General features: G+C 35.6%; 2 protein-coding genes across 2 annotated transcripts; both read right to left on the reverse strand.

Moving 5' to 3' along the window:
- Nucleotides 1–5,347: 5,347 nt before the first annotated feature.
- Nucleotides 5,348–7,048, reverse strand: LOC137726625 (berberine bridge enzyme-like 8). The gene has a single exon (XM_068465565.1). The coding sequence runs from the start codon at nt 7,001–7,003 to the stop codon at nt 5,381–5,383; it is 1,623 nt and encodes a 540-aa protein (XP_068321666.1). The 5' UTR covers nt 7,004–7,048; the 3' UTR covers nt 5,348–5,380.
- Nucleotides 7,049–12,940: 5,892 nt separating this feature from the next.
- Nucleotides 12,941–18,587, reverse strand: LOC137724624 (berberine bridge enzyme-like 7; the record flags this gene model as incomplete). Its single annotated transcript, XM_068463378.1, has 3 exons — nt 12,941–13,040; nt 13,372–14,733; nt 18,535–18,587. Coding segments are annotated over 3 exons (1,515 nt in total), but the record flags the coding sequence as incomplete, so codon positions are not given.
- Between the last annotated feature and the right edge of the window lie 930 nt (nt 18,588–19,517).

Raw genomic sequence — 19,517 nt, forward strand, 5'->3', positions numbered from 1 at the left:
GCCATAAGCATAAAATTATTAACGCAGTTGGGACAATGGTGTAGTCAGTAATTATTTTGTAGGAGGGCTAATTTAAAATTATTACTATGAAATCAATTTTTCAATCTTTTGTTGCCTACATAAAATTATATAATAGTAAACCTGAAAGTAACAATTGAAGCAAGGAATTCATACTGTGTTTTCTAAGCTTCTAACATCAAAACTTTCAAGTGAATAAAATAAGAAACCATTTGTCGTATGAAAGTTTTAACTTATTACCTTTAAATTGTAATATTGGTTAAAGTGATGAATTTATTTAACATTCTCTTTTTTTTCCTCAAAAACAGCCTTAATATTCAAAATTTTAATTCCCTACGTGGAATATTACAATTAAAATTATAAAATAGCTAAGTGATTAATATTTGGGAAATTTTATGTAGACCTAATGAAAAGATGGGTGTAGAATGATATTATCAACTAGCAAATGAGTGGGTCGAAGTGGTCCTGAGAGCCCCAGTTGGTGGTCGGGTGGGTTGCCGGAAATCGAAAAGAGGGATTAATGGAGGGTGGAGAAGAAGGTAAAATGATAATGGAGGAGGGTTGTGGCCTTCAACGAAATCGGGAGATCGTGTTGCCTGAGCTAAGTTGGGTTCATCAGAAAAATATAGGGCTTCTGATGTTGATCTCTCTCTCTCTCTCTCTCTCTCTCTCTCTCAAATTTTGGTCTCTATTCAATTCCTTCTTCATCCAATTTCAAATGACTACCAGCTTTGTCATCCTTGAAAGCATATATAGCTTTTTAACTTGTCCACGTTTGGGACTGCATCCTTATTCCACGAATTGCAGGATCACACCGGTCTTTTGAGCTGCAATTTGCAAGTTTTTTATTTATTTTTTAATTGGTCCATTAAGTTTTAAGGAAACTACAAAAAATGTGCAGAGGTCTCGGGTTCGAAATCCACTGCTGGTGTGGAAGCCAGACTTGTGGTCAGAAGGGGCTGAAATGCCTCTATAAATCTTCCTAGGCTCCGAAAGCAATTAATAACCGTGGTTTGCCACTCATTATCCATTTTTTAAAATTTTTTTTTTTTTTTTTTAAGAAAATAGTAGTCGGACCAAAATCTAGTCCCATAGAGACAAGCACGAAGAACATTGATGAGATAAAGAGTAGGTCGGCGACGACAATTTTTGTAATGACAATCGGAATCATGTCCGATTACTGCCATTGTAGGTGGTTGGGAGGGTTTATGCGTTTGTGTTCTTTTTTATTTTTTTATTTATTTTTAAGCTTGTCAATTTTGTATTTGAGGGTAAAAAGGTAAGTTTGCCCGACAAAATTTTCAAGTTGGGTGTAAAAAGATAATTATTGGGTGTAAATAAAAATTTCCTTAATATTTTTAAGCTTAAAGAACCAAAACTCTCCCCATACCATAGCTCAAAGGAGCCTTGTACTTGGCTCTGTTATTGAGTTGGGAGTCAAATAATTGAGGCTCAATCTATGGAAAGGGTTAAAAAAAAAAAAAAAAAAAAGAGGAGGAGGGAGCCAAAGGTCACTTAGGCAATCTCTAATAGAGCAGATTAAAGTTTTAAAAGTAAAAAAATGGTCTGATTTATTGAAAAACTCATCACTAACTGATAACTATGTTATAATTCTATGAAATCCACTAGGTCATTATTTAGCCAAAAAAGTATCAGTGTTGCAATAATTTATTCAAATACAACAGTTAGATTTGAAAACATATAACGATATTTTAATTAAATTAACTAATAAATTTAAAGTACAAGCTTAAAACAAATAAATTATTAAACGGATATGTTTAACCCCTTTGGTTAGATGAAGATGATATATGAATATGACTTGATTTTAAAATAATTTTTTATAGAACTATAATTTTGGACAGAATTATGTTTTATTTTTCGGTTTTCAAAAAAAAAAAAAAAAAGTTTTATTTTTCAGTTGTAAATGGCTTTTAAGGCCTGCGAATAGCCTCCCTCCGACTTACAGTGATAGGCAAACTGGGTTGCGGATATATTTCCTTGTTGATATATGATCACGGTATCCCTTCAGTTGAAGCAAACTCCTTTATATATGCTATTTATCTCCACATCAAGAGAGAGAAGAAAATAGAAATGATGAGCTGCCCATATACAAGAAGAATTTTCAAAAGATGTGACTTTTTTTATTTTTTATTTAATGGCCAAAATTAAATAAAGGTATACACTGTTTAATTGTGTATGTTCATCGTACATTGGATGGTTAAAAATTATAATTTTTGACTTAAAATTAAATATAAACATTACCTAATAAAAATTAACCGTATAATGTACGATGAACGGACACAATTAATTGAACTTCCGAATTCCTACAAAGAGAATCCAAAGAGGATCCTCTTCCCTTATTTTTGTCACTTAATTTTTTTTTATATTTATATTCAATTCAACAGCCATATTAAACAAGGATGTAAAATGAGAAAATGGATAAGATCACCTCCTTTTTCTTCTTTTTGTTTAAATACTTCCCTATTTGAACATTGCAACGTATTGCCAATGTAACGCCCGCCATCTAGTATCTTGGATGGCATTAATTTTTAATAGCAAATAAAAATTACGAATATGAATAATATATATGACAAATCATCCTTCAATGGTTGTAACTCTAGTTGGCATTTTGTAAGGTTGCAGAAAGCTGCATATGATCATTTTAGTTTAGTGGTACTTATTTCTAGATTATTGGAAGTATTTATAATCTAATTACAACTGTTGTTGTGTCAAAGTTTTATAATTTAATTACAATTTACTTATCTACATTACTAATCACTATTAATATTGCCTTCAACTTTACAACATGTTGATCAAAGCAAGTTAGAAAAAAGCCAATTAGACCCCACTAAATTTGTATGACGGAATGTCTTTAAATGAACATGTAAATTTTTTAACAAGAAGATAGAAAAGTGAAACCCCGAAAAACCTAGTAATTTTTCAATTTTTGGAGTGATTTTTATTGAAACTTGTAATAATTAAGTACTAACAAATTGGAATATTGGAAGCAATATCTTTCTTCTTCTTTATGTGACAGCCCGTTCCGGAATTTTTAAAACGTACGCATGAAAGGACGATTTTGCCCCTAGTGTGATTTTTACGTTGTATGGTTGTTTTGAGCTTGGTGTGGCTGGTTGTGGACCACACACATTCCCCCACACATTTCCTTCACCCTTTCCCTGCCCTGCATCCTGTCCCGTGCCATTTCCCTTCCCATTTTCCCCTCCATTTGTACTGTCATACCCCAAAACCCCTGTAATCTTCACAGATCGAAGAAACAAAGTACATATCCATGCTCGTGAGGTCCGTAGAAGTTCAACCATACCCATTTCAGGTAAGGATACCTTCATTTTCACGTCGAACTCGGGATACCCGATTTTTGTCACTGTTCATGCACACGTAAATTCTTATGTTTTTGGGAATTTCAAGCTTGTAGGAAGCTTGGTGAGGTCCTTAGGAGGCTCAGGGTGGTTCGTTTGAAGGTTTTGGACGTCGGGATCGTAAGTTTCGAAGTTGGCCGGAGTTGGTGGTGTTTTCCTGGCAAGATTTCGTGGATTTTAGCACTTGAAAGTGGTATGAACTTGTTCCTCTCGTTGTAAGCTTCAATTTGGTACCAATTTTGTGAAATTTGGTTGAAAAACGAAGAAGATAGGAGGATTTAAAGTTTTCCCGATTTTCTGGCATCGACGACGGCGCCGGAGCCTCGCCGGAGAAGATGACGGAATATTTCGTCAAAACAGACGGAATATTCCTAACGGCGTTAACGGAATATTCCTGACGGCGTTAACTGATGCCGTCAGCGTGCCAGGCACGTGCCTGCGCGTGGCCGTGCCTTGGCCGGCGTGTGGGGGCGCATGCGACGGTGAAAAAATTTTCTAAAAATTTAGGGATGTTCCTGAGGTTGAGTAGATCACGTTGGTTTATTCATACACCCCATTTGAGCATTGTATGAGAAGTTATTTCATAAGGTTGGTTATGTGCTTTAAAATTAACGTTTTTATAGTTGTTTCGCATATAGGTGAGACCTATCCCGAGGACGAGCGTGGTCACTCGAGGCAAGGGGGTTACGACCTTTCTACATACCAATGAGTGGACTTTTAGTTTTCCGTATATACCTATATACTCATGTTTTCCCAGAAATTGATTTGAAACGTTTATTCATTTATATGCCATGGTTATTGTTTGCCATCATTTACGCATTATTAGTTGCATATATATATATATATATATATATATATATATATATATATATATATATATATATATGTTTGGCTCTGCGGACGCACAGGTAAGTGCCAGGTGAGTATGATTTATATTTACGTTCAGTAGTGATTCTAGATACATAGAGAGCTCATAACCTGCACCCTCGGTGTTAGTGCTCCCGCCCAGAGTTGGGCACAGTCCTTCACGTGATGTTCACCTCCCGCACCACACGCTCATCTTGGATCCAAGTTAGGTGCACAGTCCTGTCGTACAGACCACTTTAGGTGGTTCCGACTCGTAGGTGACCCGCGATTATTCGCCCAGCCTTCACGTGATCGTAGCACTTGAGCGTACTTATGTTACACCCAGGCCTGTCGTACAGACCACTTTAGGTGGTTCCGACTCGTGTGCAGGTATAGTTAGTGAGATGGAGATTCGAGCTCTAGATTCAGCCGTATAGGTCACATTAGGTGACTCCGGCTGATAGATTTCAAGGCATTTGATTTGGCATTTCCTGAGCACTTGCATTTTACTTCGAGGCATATGGCACGACATATTATTGAGCATGACTTATATATGTATGTATATTATATTTTTTTCTGGGAAGTATACGGGTTTTATGGCGAGGGGTTAGAACTTGTTTTGAAATGGTTTTTGAAAAGCTTTGTTTTTGCCCACTCACGCTTTTGTTTTGCGCCCCTCCAGGTTCTAGTTGGCTAGCACGTTTGGTGGCTTCCCCGAGGATTTCCCCGGCATATCTGACAGACTATCACCAGTGTAGGACCATCTTCGGGTGTGCTTTTGTAGTGTCGTTTTCTCCCGGACTGCATTAGGTCTTCGTGCTCTGAACTTTGTTGTCACACATTGCTTGCACATGTATGTTTTTACCTTGTGTTAAGCTGGATTTTATTTATTCGTATTATTACTTTTATTATTATTTTATTAGCTTATGCACTGTGCATATGGTTACGTCACTTCCACGTGACGGCCAGCATGCCCTGATCTCAATCGAGGTGTGTCACTTTATTTCTTTGGCTGATTAAAACATAGAGTACAATTTTTTATTTTACAAACAATATTAAAGATATACATAAAAAAAACATAACAAACAAGCTAAACGACCATATCAATCATAATGCTAGTTATAACTATTTCCTCTTTAGTGTGGAAGAGTTGGGATACTTTGTTCATTCCTAAAGAAATTACCAGGATCGACCTTGGTCTTCACATTCACCAACCTATCAAAGTTATGCTTGAAGTACTTAATGCCATAAACTCTCCCCTCCAAATAGCTTGAAATGCCATTACCATTATGGTTGATCCCAATGTCAAGATCCTTGTAGTTGTAAAAGGCTTCCCTTGGATTTTTGGAAACAAAAGGAGTCATGTACATGTGGAGCTTTCTTGTCAATTCAATATAATGATCTGCTGCCTTGGTCCCTAGTATGTCCCAGTTTGTTGCATACTGAACCTTCCAAAGATTCCCAGCTCTATGAGGAAATGGAGTTGCCGACGCCGATATCTCACTCATTTTTCCGCCGTAGGGGTTAAAGGTCAACATTGGTTTCTCAAGCTCAATCATTTTCTGAAAAATCCACATCAAACCAATTTTTGGAATTGGTTTTTTGACATAGTCTGATTTTCTCTTCAAGCGTGTAAGAACTTGAGGTGTTCTAGAAAGCAAAGCTTCAGTAGCTGTCCCAGTTGGGAACCCCGTCCAGAAAAGCACAGATTGAGCCCAGCTCATTTCGGCGCAATCAGATTGCTTCAAACCCAATTCAGGGAGGCTCTTGTTCATGATTGAAAGGAGCCTCTCAGAGTCTCCGAGAAACATGGCAAGAAATGAAGCCTTAAGAGTCTTATTGTTTCCTCCACTATTATTTGAACTAGTACCATTTACAACATCCATGGTAAGCCTGATGAACAAGTCATCGTCAAGCTTATGCGCGATATATTGCCAACGGTAGACAATGTCTGTCGCATTTTGTTCCAGGATTCTTGAAACATTGAAAACAGTAACTATTTCTGGAACGCGTACAAGATTAATTTTATACGCGATCACAACTCCAAAGCTGGCTCCTCCGCCTCCTGTAACGGCCCAAAAAAGGTCTTCTCCCATTGATTTTCGGTCGAGAAGTTCACCATGCACATTCACAAGTTGTGCATCAACTATGTTGTCAACTGACAAGCCGTACTTTCTCATCATATTACCATATCCACCGCCACTGAAATGGCCTCCAACGCCAACTGTAGGGCAAACACTAGCGGGAAAGCCATGGGTTTTGCTTTTCTCGGCAATTCTATAGTAAACTTCACCAAGAGTAGCCCCCGCCTGGACCCATGCAGTCTCGGATTTGATGTCTACGTGGATGGACCGAAGATTAAACATGTCGAGGATGAAGAATGGAACTTCAGCCACGTACGATACACCCTCGTAATCATGGCCTCCACTTCTAATCTTCATTTGCAAGTTATGGATCTGGGCACAAACAACGGATATTTGCACGTGGGACTCATGCAATGCAGTGAGGATGAGGAAGGGTTTTCGGGTTGTAGATGTGTTGAATCGGAGGTTTCGGATGTAAGATTCCAAAACGGATGAGTAGGAAGCATTGTTGGGAGAGTAAATTGCTGGGGCAATCGGGTGAGAAGGTTGGGAATGGTTTAGAAGGCAATGAACAAAGTTCTCAGGATCAGCTGAAGTTGCCCACGAAGTAGATAGAATCAAAAGAACTAAAAGCTGTAAGATATGTGGAAGCCTTGGAATTGCCATTTGTAGCATATATTTTGAATGGAAATTGTTTTTCGTTTGTATGTATATGACCTATCTCTAGATGTGGGTTGGTATTTATAGGAATTGGATCCTCTTCGAGGCAATGCCTCGGATGCTCTGATCAGATAACACGGATCGTTGGATTTTAATTCAACGATTACAATTATTATAATTTTTAGAGGAATCTTTTTGTTTGTAACTGTTAGATCAAAATCTAACGATCTGTGTTGTCCGATCATGAGGATCCCAAGGCATTAAACGAGGATGTTATTGTGACAACTAATCATATTATTATGTTTGACAAAAAGCATGATACATTATTCGATTTATTTATTTTTTCTTTCTAAAAAGATGAGCAATTAGTGACAAACCACGGTTATCCATTTCTTTCAAACTCAGAAGAGGCTAGTTGAAAATTGTACCTTACCTACCGATGGCCTCGTTCAAGTAAGTACGCAGATTACAAAGTATCGAACATAGGATTTTCACAATTAGTGTAAAATATTGCTAAAATGCATGTATGTTGTAAGTTTGTCCGGTAAAAGAATAATAGTTCATTCATAATTTTGCGTATAAATACAACGTTAAAATGAATTTTTGATAAGTTGACGTGGATTTTTTCGAAAAAAAAAAAAAAGAAAAATCTCTGGTGGAATTTTCAAAAGTTGTGGCTGAACTGAAATTCGGTGGGGATGAAATTATCTGCAAGTTGAGTTGAATGATGCTGCGACAAAGTCAGAAGAGGATAATGCTTTGATGACAGAACGTCGAACCGTCACTGCCATGTATGAATTGCTGTACTGACGTTTTGATGGAATCGGTATTTAATTAATAATTTTAATTGGCATTAATTATGTACTTAATTAAAAGTATGTATAACTTAATTGATGCAATGAACTATCATTGAATTATACTTTTAATCTAAAAATGGCAGCTCAAACCAATAAGATTTTACGTTTTATGAGAGTTGGGGAGAACATCTACCGTATATAATATTACTCTAACTTTACAAAGAGATTATTTCTACAACTTAAACTCGTGACCTTTAGGTCATAAATAAGCAAGATTTCTACTATACCAAAGCTTGTCCTCAATTGTAGCTTTAATCTATAAACTAAAAATTCATTATAGCTATACATGTATTCAACAAAATATGGAACACTGGTTATTGACACTAATTCTTTGAGGATTCTTATTAAATGGAGCATACAGGCAACTCCTTAATGAGGTAACTTGAAATAGATCTAATTTTATGGCCCAACATTAGGATTAGTCCAATTTTTAGTTATTTTTTATTTAGGTCCTAGGACACAATATCAGCACTTTTTGTTGTTAGGTTAACCTTTTTACACTGTGATCACTATTTTACCCTTTTATAGCTTTTAAACGTTGTCTACAAATTTCCCACGCTGTAGATTTGTATCATCATTAGTTATCCATCATAAAAAAGAGTAATTCTTCAGTTTCTTTCATCTTCTGCTTTCCAATTTCTTGATAATATTTTTTTGAATTTGAAATACTTATCAATCTATTTTAAGGAGGCTTTTAATTACTTATGTTAGATTCCCTATTTGACGGCATAACCCAAATTTCTGTTAGATTTTTTACAATCTAAGCTACCTGTCATATTAGTATTTTTACAATCTAAACTATTTGTCATATAAGTACGTGTACAAGCTAAACTACCTATCCTATTACAACCACCTATCTTGGTGGAACATGTAATTATACATTTTTTATTTTTTATTTTTTTGATTAGAAACATGTAATTTTACATGATTCTCGTTTTCGACAATAAGGTGCAGTCCTCCATCTTGGTAATGTCAAAAGCCCCTGAACCTCAATGTTAAAATCCAGTGGAGCAATACTTATATAACACAATCACATATACAACTCGCAAATCATGTATTTGAAATCTCATGGGGAAGTGCCATACCTGTTATCCAGGTAGCAAAAACTAAAAAACCCCCAAATCAGATATTTGTCATGTTTGCTTTCATCATCTACAGAGATGTTCCTTATAGTTCTAATAGCTTCATACGAATTCGAAATTCAAATTTGGATGCTAATCCGTAGGAATCGCAAGGAATATTCAAAACAAGAGTGGATTAAGGTTGTTGAAACCATGATTTGTAATTTAAAGTTCAAGTCAATTTCTGGAAGAGTCCTAATAAAACATTCAATGGCAATTAATGTAGTTTGAAATCAAAGTATGAACACCTTAATTGCTGACGTGGATGATTGCTCTACTTATTAGACCTCACCTATGACTGTGTAATACATTTGACCCATATCAGAACAAGCTTATAAAATTGGACCCATATCAAAAGACCCCTTCTCTAATTTACTCTTCTTAAAGATACTCCTCAGATTTTGGCCAAAGATTCTTACGGAGTTATCGTAACGCAAATCATGTATTTGAAATCTCGTGGGGAAGTGCCATACCTGTTATCCAGGTAGCAAAAACCAAAAAACCCCCAAATCAGATATTTGTCATGTTTGCTTTCATCATCTACAGAGATGTTCCTTATAGTTCTAATAGCTTCATACGAATTCGAAATTCAAATTTGGATGCTAATCCGTAGGAATCGCAAGGAATATTCAAAACAAGAGTGGATTAGGGTTGTTGAAACCATGATTTGTAATTTAAAGTTCAAGTCAATTTCTGGAAGAGTCCTAATAAAACATTCAATGGCAACTAATGTAGTTTGAAATCCAAGTATGAACACCTTAATTGCTGACGTGGATGATTGCTCTACTTATTAGACCTCACCTATGACTGTGTAATACATTTGACCCATATCAGAACAAGCTTATAAAATTGGACCCATATCAAAAGACCCCTTCTCTAATTTACTCTTCTTAAAGATACTCCTCAGATTTTGGCCAAAGATTCTTACGGAGTTATCGTAAAGGACTAACGCTTCACATTTGTCGAACTCATGCACTACTTATAATAGATCTTTAATTTGTAGACTAAAACTACAAATTAGTCATAATTCACAAACCAGTACTTTGATTTTCTCCTTTTCAATGTTAGGGGGAAAATACTGTTCATATCGTAGACTCATACTCATCCTCGCAATCGTATCAATAAGCAAAGGGTAATGCTATTTTCAATTTATCTTTTTTAATTCATTTGATCCAACGATTCAAAATTGAAAAAATAGATAAAAAGTAAAAATAAGTATGTAGATAGCATTACCCAAAGTTTATCTCTCTTTGCATAAAATTAAACTTATAGTTTTTATTAACCAGTTATGCAAATTGTGTAGGAAAGGAAAGTAATACACCTACTCTGCCAAGTTATATTTGTGTAAAGACACGTAGCTTGCACGTGCAGTGCGATCAGGTTGCGGCCCGAGTTGATGAGTTTTCCATAAAGCTAAATAAGTTTGATCATGGATAATATATAAAATATATAAATAATAATTAGATATTGCCAAACCACAGCTGTATATTAAATTTTTTAAACTAAGCGAACAAATAGGGAAATGTACTGCTTTTGAATGCATCTGTTGGTTACACAGTTGAGGGTGAACTCTAACATTTCGAAGGAGAAAGATAGCTAGTTAGCAGTTGATCTCCTGTATTTTATATGTGCATATCATATGAAGAGAGAGAGAGAGAGACCCAACCTGCTGTTGAACACTATTACAAAAGGGTTTTATTGTCTTAGTTGTTGTGTCGATTTAATATAATATAGTGGCGGACAAGAGAGTTACGACATCCACTGAACATGACGTCGGATTTACTGTTACTTAAAAGCATCATAAAATGTCTATGTCACTTTTAAACCGACGTAAACATTTAATGTCGTTTATAACCGACACACATTTTAATAATTTTTAAATGCTGGCATTGCTTTAAATAAAATAGTGTCGCTTTTAAGCGACATAAATTATGGGTGTCACTTGTAGGCGACACTGAGCGACACTAATTCTTGTTTTTAAATATTTTAAAGCTTGCGTCGGTTCTGAGCGACATAGATTTTAGTTTTTTAAAAATATTTTGAAACCCGGTGTCTATTGTAAGCGACAGATTGATGGTCTTTATATACTCTCCCCCGTGTTTTCTTCTTCTTCTCTTGCATTTTTCTTATTCGTTCTTCCAATTTACAAAGCCTCCCCGTGTTCTCTCTCTTTCACCTTTCTTATTTGTTCTTCCAACTTCATTTGTTCCTTCTTCACAACAGTAAGTTTTTCTTGCTTGTAATATTTTTATTTTCTCCTCTTATGTTTAATTTTTAGTTACAATTTATTTTTGTAGGGAATTTATTTAAGCTGGTTGAGTACATAAAGAATTGATCAACGACGGAATTCTTCCACAAATCAGGTTTCTATCACTAAATTCTTTAATTTTTAAATTGTATAATACACAAGTTTATTTATTTAAAAATTTTAATTTAAGTACTTAGATAAATTTCTAATATTTTTGTTAAATTAATAAAAATTTAGTCGAATTAATTAATTTTGTCACTTGAATTGTTATGAGAAAATGGAATGAATAATATTTATAAGAATTTATGTTAAATTAACAATATTACATAAACTTATAATATTGAGTAATATAAGAATATATTATGTTAAATTAATTTTTTTTGCACTCTAATTGTTATTTTAATTTGTTGTAAATACCTCATGTGAGGACAAAATTCCACTAACACGCGCGACTTAACTGACGGAAGTCCATCGGGTAAACCTCTATTCATTAGCTATAAATACCTTTCTTTCTCTTCAATTTTTCTCTTCAGTATCTTCCTCTCATTTCTTATGTATACCAGTTTTGTAGAATGCGAGGAAGTGGTGAGAGGAACGATTAGAGAACACATCAGAAAGTTGTGTCAGTGGTGGGAGGGTTTGGAGTGATAGGTTGTTTTTAAGGATATCATAGTGTGTGGATGGACGATATAGATGTAATCTTAGGTGAGTTAATTGTCAAGGTTCGCAGTAACTATAAGATTTGAAAATATAATATTATAACTAATATTTTAAAAGGAAATTTTTAAGTCGTTTGGATGATTTTTAGTTTTTCAACTTTGAAGACTAATTTAGTTGTTTAGTGAATTATCTTTTTAAATGTTTGAAGTTTATCGAAATAAATTTGAACTTGAATAGTATATTTGAATGCTTATTTTATAATATTTAGATTTATTTATTTATATTATTTTTAATTGCCGTATTGTGTCTTTATTTTTAGAAGTTTGACGTATCTCCGTGTCGTGTCGTATCGTATCCGCATATCCGTGTCCGTGTCCATGCATCATAGGAGGAGATGATTGAAGGGAATAGTATTAGGAAGGGAGAGAATCCTACTTCGATGAACGGGCTACAGCTAAAGGCAGGTATTGCCGGAATTTGTAGAGAGTGGTGGATGCTGAAAAAAACGAACTAAAAAAAAATTCGAATCGAACCGAAATTGGTTGGTTCGATTTCGATTTTGGTGATCTGGAAACCAAACCAAACCGATATATATATATATATATATATATATATATATATATATATATTATTAGGTATTTAATATATATCAATTATGAAAATGAATTAACATGCTAAACAAAGCCGTCAACCTGGGAAATTAACTTGACACATATTCTTCCTTGGCCATTTTCTTTTGGTGTATCCACTTTCAATTGATGATGAATATTTATGTTCATTTGAGGAACCTCGTAATTTTATTCTTCTTTGTTAGTTATTCCCCTTAACCAAAGCAAATTTTATCACCAAAAACAGTTAGAAATCTTCAAAAATTTGTTTGAGTCTAAACATTTAAGCTCAAGCATGAATTTTCATTTCAAATTAAAACCTCTACACAAGGAGTTGATTTTGAATTGTTTAAGACCCAAAAAAACCAAAACCGAACCAAAATCGGACCGAAAAAAATCGAACCGAACAAAAATCGAAAAAATTTGAACCGAACCAAATTGAAAATTCGGTTTGATTTTTATTTTAGCAAAATACCGAACCAATTGGAACCATACCCACCCGTAATACAAACCGAGTGACATGACACATAAAGGAAGAGAGTGAGTGAGGACGGGTGAGAGGAAACAGGATAGAGAGAGTGGCTAGGGGTGAGAGTAGAGAGGATAGGGAGAAAGAAAGGAGGAAAATAAAAAAGAAAAAAAAATTACGAAATAGATGGAGAGAAAGAGAAGGGAATTGCGCATGTGATGAGTGAAGGCTTGTGCATGTGACAATGTAGCAGTACATTGCATGTTTTTTATTTTTTATTTTTTATTTTTGCTTAGAAAATAACTTCATTAAAGGGGTCAAAAGAATAACACCAGAGCAGTCCACTACTTTCAATAATTAACTGTATTAATTTTCAATTTGTTTTAATGTCATAATTTTCAATTAGTCCGGTTGTGCAGATTGGCACCTATGTCAAGATCCCTATAGTTTTGCAAAGCCTCTCTTGGGTTCTGGGAGACATATGGAGCCATACTTTTGTACAACTTTCTTGACATGTGAATATTCCGCTTGATAGTCTCAATCTCTTCTTCCTTCCAAGAAATAAAGTACTGAACTGAAAACAGGTTTCCAGCTCTGTGAGGGAATGGAGTTCCTGATTCAGAAATCTCACTCATTCTTCCGCCGTAAGGGTTCAATTGCACTAACAAGTGATCTATCTTAATCAGATTTTTCCATAAAGATTTCCATCCATGTTTTGGAATTGGTTTTTTCACGTAGTCGGACTTACTTTTGAAGAAAATTACAGGAAATTTTGGCCTAGAAAGTAGAACTTCTAGGGGAGTTCCAACTGGGCAACCAGCCAAGAATACCATGGATTCTTCCCAACTCATTTCAAAGCAGTCTTTTTGCTGTAAACCCAACTCAAGGAAACTTTCATTCATCAAGTAAAGAAGCTTGTCTGCTTGTCCCAGAAATTGACAAGTGAATATTGCCACCGCAGTCTTCGTGCCCTCTTGGGAGCCATTCTTGGTTTTTATTGCTGTTCTAATGAAGAGGTCTTCAGGGAGCTTAGGTGCAACGTATTGCCATCGATGAACCACATCCTTAGCGCCTTGTTCCAGCATCCTTTCTACCTGAAACACAGTTACTTTGGCTGGAACTGGAAGCAATTTGATCTTCCACGAAAGAATGACTCCAAAGCTTGCTCCACCACCTCCTCTAATGGCCCAAAATAGATCTTCTCCCATTGACTTTCGATCAAGGATTTCACCATTCACATTAACTAGTCTAGCATCTTCAACATTATCCACTGTAAGCCCATATTTTCTCAACAAAGGACCATACCCACCACCACTAAAGTGACCACCAATACCGACACTTGGACAAGATCCAGCTGCAAACCCATGAACCCTACTTTTCTTTCCAATTTCATAATAAAGTTCACCAATTGTAGCCCCTGACTGAACCCAAACCCTCCCTTCCGTCACATTAACATCAATGGATCGAAGATTGAACATGTCAAGAATGACAAAGGCGACATCCGATACATATGATAGACCCTCATAATCATGGCCACCACTTCGGATTCTAATCTGCAACCCGTGTTGTTTTGCGCAAATTACGGTTGCTTGCACATGGCGTTCGTGCTTGGCTGCTACAATAGCCAAAGGTTTTGGAGTATCAAGCATTGTGTATCTGCGGTTTTTAGTGTGTGCCAGCAAAACTTGGTGAAATGAGGTATTTTGTGGGGTGTAAATGGCTTCCATGATAGGGTGGGTGGTGGACTGAAATTTTACAGCAAGGCATTGGAGGAAGTCATTGAGAATTTGTTGAGAATGTTTCGGAAGCGGTATGGGGGTGTATTTGAGATCAGGGATATCCTTTATTGGTGGATCAATAGATGCACAGAAAGGAGTGAGACAATAAACAGTGCTACTAAAGAGCAAAAGGAATGAGAGAATGAAGGGTATTGTTGCAGAGCTTTGTCCCTTCATTGTCTTGCAATTTTTTCTACTGCAGTATTTTCTTCTTGAGTTCTTGAAAGCATAATGTTTTTTTTTTTTTTTTCCTTTTGATGAGAAAACGTATGTTTATGACCAATTAATTACAAAGTATGTTGCAGAGAAGTAATAATAACAAATAATATTCCTGCCTAAAAACTGTTTTCTTTTTCTCAAAACAATTAATTTAGAACGTTGCAAGTTCTTAAATAGAAACTAGTTGTTGCTCTAGAAAAGAAAAAAAAAACATGTCATTACTCTGTTTAAATTAATTTGTAAATTGAAATGTTGCAAGTCGATATGGTATCAGTAATTATATTTAGACGCACTAAGTTGATATTATTGTTGACACACTTTTTAATACAAGTGAGCCGTGGAAATGTACATTGGACTCATTTGTAATTATGTACAAGATAAGAGAAGTGAGTTAGCAATAGTGTTATTCTTGTGTGGCAAAGATGATATCAATATAGCAATGTGGCTAATTAGTCGCAGAGACATTTGTGTTCCTCAATGTTGTACAACAGCAAAAGCTCTGCAGTCAAAAGAGAACTTCAGCAATCCTCCTAACCAAAGTCATTTAGTTAAGTTGTCTTGATGTCAAATTTATTATTTAACGATTTGCGATCAGTTACAACATCTATCTATTTTTCTTCTTTTTTTCGCATTGAAAATCAATTAATTGTTCCTATAAAAGAACAAAATCAGATTCATTAGTCGTGAAATTGCAAAATTAATTGCTTGAGACTTGCAATGTCATTATTAATTCAACGTTGAAGAGTGCAGAAAGAAAACGGATTCAAGGATTTTGAGAAATTGCAACGCACAAAAAAAAAAAAAAAAAAACGGATTCAAGTATTTTAAACTTATTTGTACCGTAAAGTTTTGTCTAGGATGATATTAAATAATTCATTGTATAACGTTGTTAACAAATCTGACGAAAAACCGTAGCCGTCTAGAGAAAACCCAGGAAAATTCCTCTGCCATCGAGCCCTGCCTTTTGCTTTGGGGGTTGGGGGCAATCTCCTTGAAAATCATTCTTGGTCTCTTCCCTTTCAATTTCTGTTTATTCTATTTTGATGTTGAATTGTCACCGTGAAACACTTTAGTCATCATGATAATCGTCGTCTTTTGACCTACACACACAGTTAATACAAAGTTTTGAATTCAATTATCACATTTGATATAGAGTTGAAGCTGGAAGCCATGGAAGATGCCTAATTGCATTGGGATCAAGTTTAGTCACTACGACACTTGGGTTTAGCTGGTGTAGTGATATGACTTTCGGATGTCTGGAGGATGTGGTGCGGTGACATAATTTTATCCTCTTATTTTGTTTATATTTAATAATTTTCAACAATTGTCTTGGACTTTGGTTTGATTTGAGTTTACTAGTTTGATTTCTCTCTATAGGAGAGTTGCTTCATGTAATTTTTTTTTTTTTTTTTTTTTTTTTTTGTGTGTGCTACCTCTTTTGGATCTAAGTGTAAAGGATAGAGCTATTTGATTAACTGGATCTACTTCATTTGGTGTTCATGGATTGTGGGGGCGGTTAGATGATGTGATTGATCCATTAGCATCGTACTCCATGTTCCAATTTATGGTTTGAGATTTTGTTCTCACATAATCTCCGTGTAATACGAAAATTAACAGTTTTATTGATCTATGTAATCGTGAGGTTTTCGATGAGTTCAGACGAGTGCTTGAAGTCTAATCATTACTTTCCGATTAGTGATGCTTTATTGTAATATTTTTATATCTAGTTTGCAAGGACTCTTTTGGGGCCGAGTTCTTCATGATAAATATTTGTAAAGGCCTTTATCAATGAATGAAATATCATACTTTTCTTAAAATAAAATAAAAAGTATTTTGAACTTTTTCAAAATAAAGGGAACGACATGTTACAAATATACCAGTTTTTGTTGAAGACTGTAATTCCACATCGAAAACTTGATAGAATAAATTGCAATTCATATTGAATGGTTTCACTCTTAATTGCATAATACTTTTTGTAATAAAATTCAACACATGTCAAGTTGTACAAATGGTTAAGTTTGTGAAAATACCATTATGATTTGTGATCAAACTGAATACTTGCCAGGTTATGCAGGTGTTTAGTGTTCCTTTTGTGATTTGTGAAATCTTAATAGTTATAGAGTATAGATAGGTCAGACTACAATTTGACATTGAATTTCTCATACATTTTTAGTAGTATGGCTGTGTTCTTTTTCTTCCAAGCTTTGTACTACGTGCATTAGTTTCAAAAAATTTACCTTGATTAAAAAAAATTGTTTCAAAACTTTTATTACTTATGCATGATCAGTTTTAAAGTCCAACACTTCTGCACGATCAATTGCAAAATTTTCTTCATTTTTGCAAAATCAGTTTCAAAATTTTCTGAACTTTTACAAGATCAGTTTCAAAATTTCAATACTTCCGTAATATCAGTTTCAAAGTTTTTAGCACTTATTGTTTCAAAATTCCAGCACTTCTTTAAGATAGTTATAAATTTTCAGTATTTGTGCAATATCACTTTCAAAAATTTTAGCACTTCTTGTCGCATCCCGGCCCGGGGCGGATCAATTCCCGGACCCGACTCCACCATCGTAGCACGATATTGTCCGAGCAACTTCCCAGTGGATCACCCATCATGGGATTGCTCTAACCCTCTTCTCGCTTAACTTCGGAGTTCCTACGGAACCCGAAGCCAATGAGCTCCCAAAAGGCCTCATGCTAGGTAGGGATAGGAATATACATATAAGGATCACTCCCCTGGACGATGTGGGATGTCACAATCCACCCCCCTTAGGGGCCCGACGTCCTCGTCGGCACACACGCGACCAGGGTTAGGCTCTGATACCAAATTGTCGCATCCCGACCCGGGGCGGATCACTTCCCCGGCTCGACTCCACCACCGTAGCACGATATTGTCCCCTTTGGGCTTACCATTCCCTCACGGTTTTATTTTTGGGAACTCACGAGCAACTTCCCAGTGGGTCACCCATCATAGGATTGCTCAAGCCCTCTTCTCGCTTAACTTCGGAATTCCTACGGAACCCGAAGCCAGTGAGCTCCCAAAAGGCCTCGTGCTAGGTAGGGATGAGAATATACATATAAGGATCACTCCCCTGAACGATGTGGGATGTCACACTTCTAGAACATTAGTTTCAAAATTTCAGCACTTTCACAAGATTAGTTTCAAATTTTTTAGTACTCATGCATGATCAGTTTCAAAATTTCAACGTTTCTACAAGATTAGTTTTAAAAATTCTGGAATTTATGCAATATCAGTTTCAAAATTCATGCATCCAAATCAATCAAAACTTCAAAATCAAATATTAAAAAAAAAAAAAAAAAAAAAAAAGAGAATAAAAGAGAAAAAGAAAAAGAAATCCTAATCGTTCTTAGAAAAGAAACCACTTTTGAGTCTAAGGAATAACAGGAACAAGAAGAAGAAGAGCAGGGAGGAAGAAATAAGAGAGAAGAATAAGGAAGGACAAGGAGAGTGAGAAAGAGGGAGAGAAAGGAAGAAGGAGGGGTGGGGAGGAGAGAGAGAGAGAGAGAGAGAGAGAGAGAGAGAGAGAGAGAGAGAGAGAGAGAGAGAGAGAGAGAGAGAGAGAGAGAGAGAGAGAGAGAGAGAGAGAGAGAGAGAGAGAGAGAGAGAGGTAAGAAGAAAAGGAACAGGGAGAGAGAAAATCACGAAGAAGACAAGGGAGGAGAGAGAAAGAACTCCTGCTATAGAGACTCATCTCTTAATTATACAAGGGTAAAATTATAAATGCAAAAACAATTGAAAAAACCAATCAGTTGTGACATCATGCCACATGGATAAGTTTTGTCCCCCTTTAAGATCAATAAAATTTTTTTGTCCTTCTCCAAAATATGGTCTTATAATTTGGATGTTTGTGTAATTGTTCCTTAATCTGATTCACGAGGGAATTAAATTTAAATGATTATAATAGTTAACTACAATAGGGGCTTAATTGTATGACTATATTGTTTTAACTGTCAGCATGGCAGGAAAAGCAATAGGGGCGAAAATTGCTATCATTAGGTGCAGATATAGTAACAGCCACAACACTTTTAGGGGGCGTTTGTTGCGCCGGACTATCTCGGACTGGATTAGCTTCAAGGACTAAGCTGGACTGGCTTAGACTAGACTAAACTGGACTAACTTAGTGAAGCGTTTGGTGCAGTATTAGACTAAGAATCTGGATAATAACAAATTCTAATATTATATTATTTAATATATAAATTATTAATATTTTATTATGATCTTATCTTTTTCTCCATCTTTTCCTACCATTTCCGTCCCACTCTTTTCCTCTTCTCTCATCGTCCCACCCTCTCCCTCTTTTTTTTCCTCTTAGACCTCTCAATTCATGTCTCTTTCTCATTCCTGGTCAAACTCCTTATTGATTCCAGTCTATATTTCTTTGTCCTCCCTCCCTCTCTAACTATGCATTGTTCGATCGGAACCTCACGGCTTCAATTTTCCCGATGAGTTGTAGGTTTCCCGATGTGTTTTCTGGCCAACCCTCGTTAAATTGGATGAAGTTAGCACCGCCAAAAAATTCATCACCATCCCTAGACCGAGATCTTAGC

This window comes from Pyrus communis, chromosome 2 (assembly GCF_963583255.1).
Source record: "Pyrus communis chromosome 2, drPyrComm1.1, whole genome shotgun sequence".
In the NCBI taxonomy this organism is placed as follows: domain Eukaryota; kingdom Viridiplantae; phylum Streptophyta; class Magnoliopsida; order Rosales; family Rosaceae; genus Pyrus; species Pyrus communis.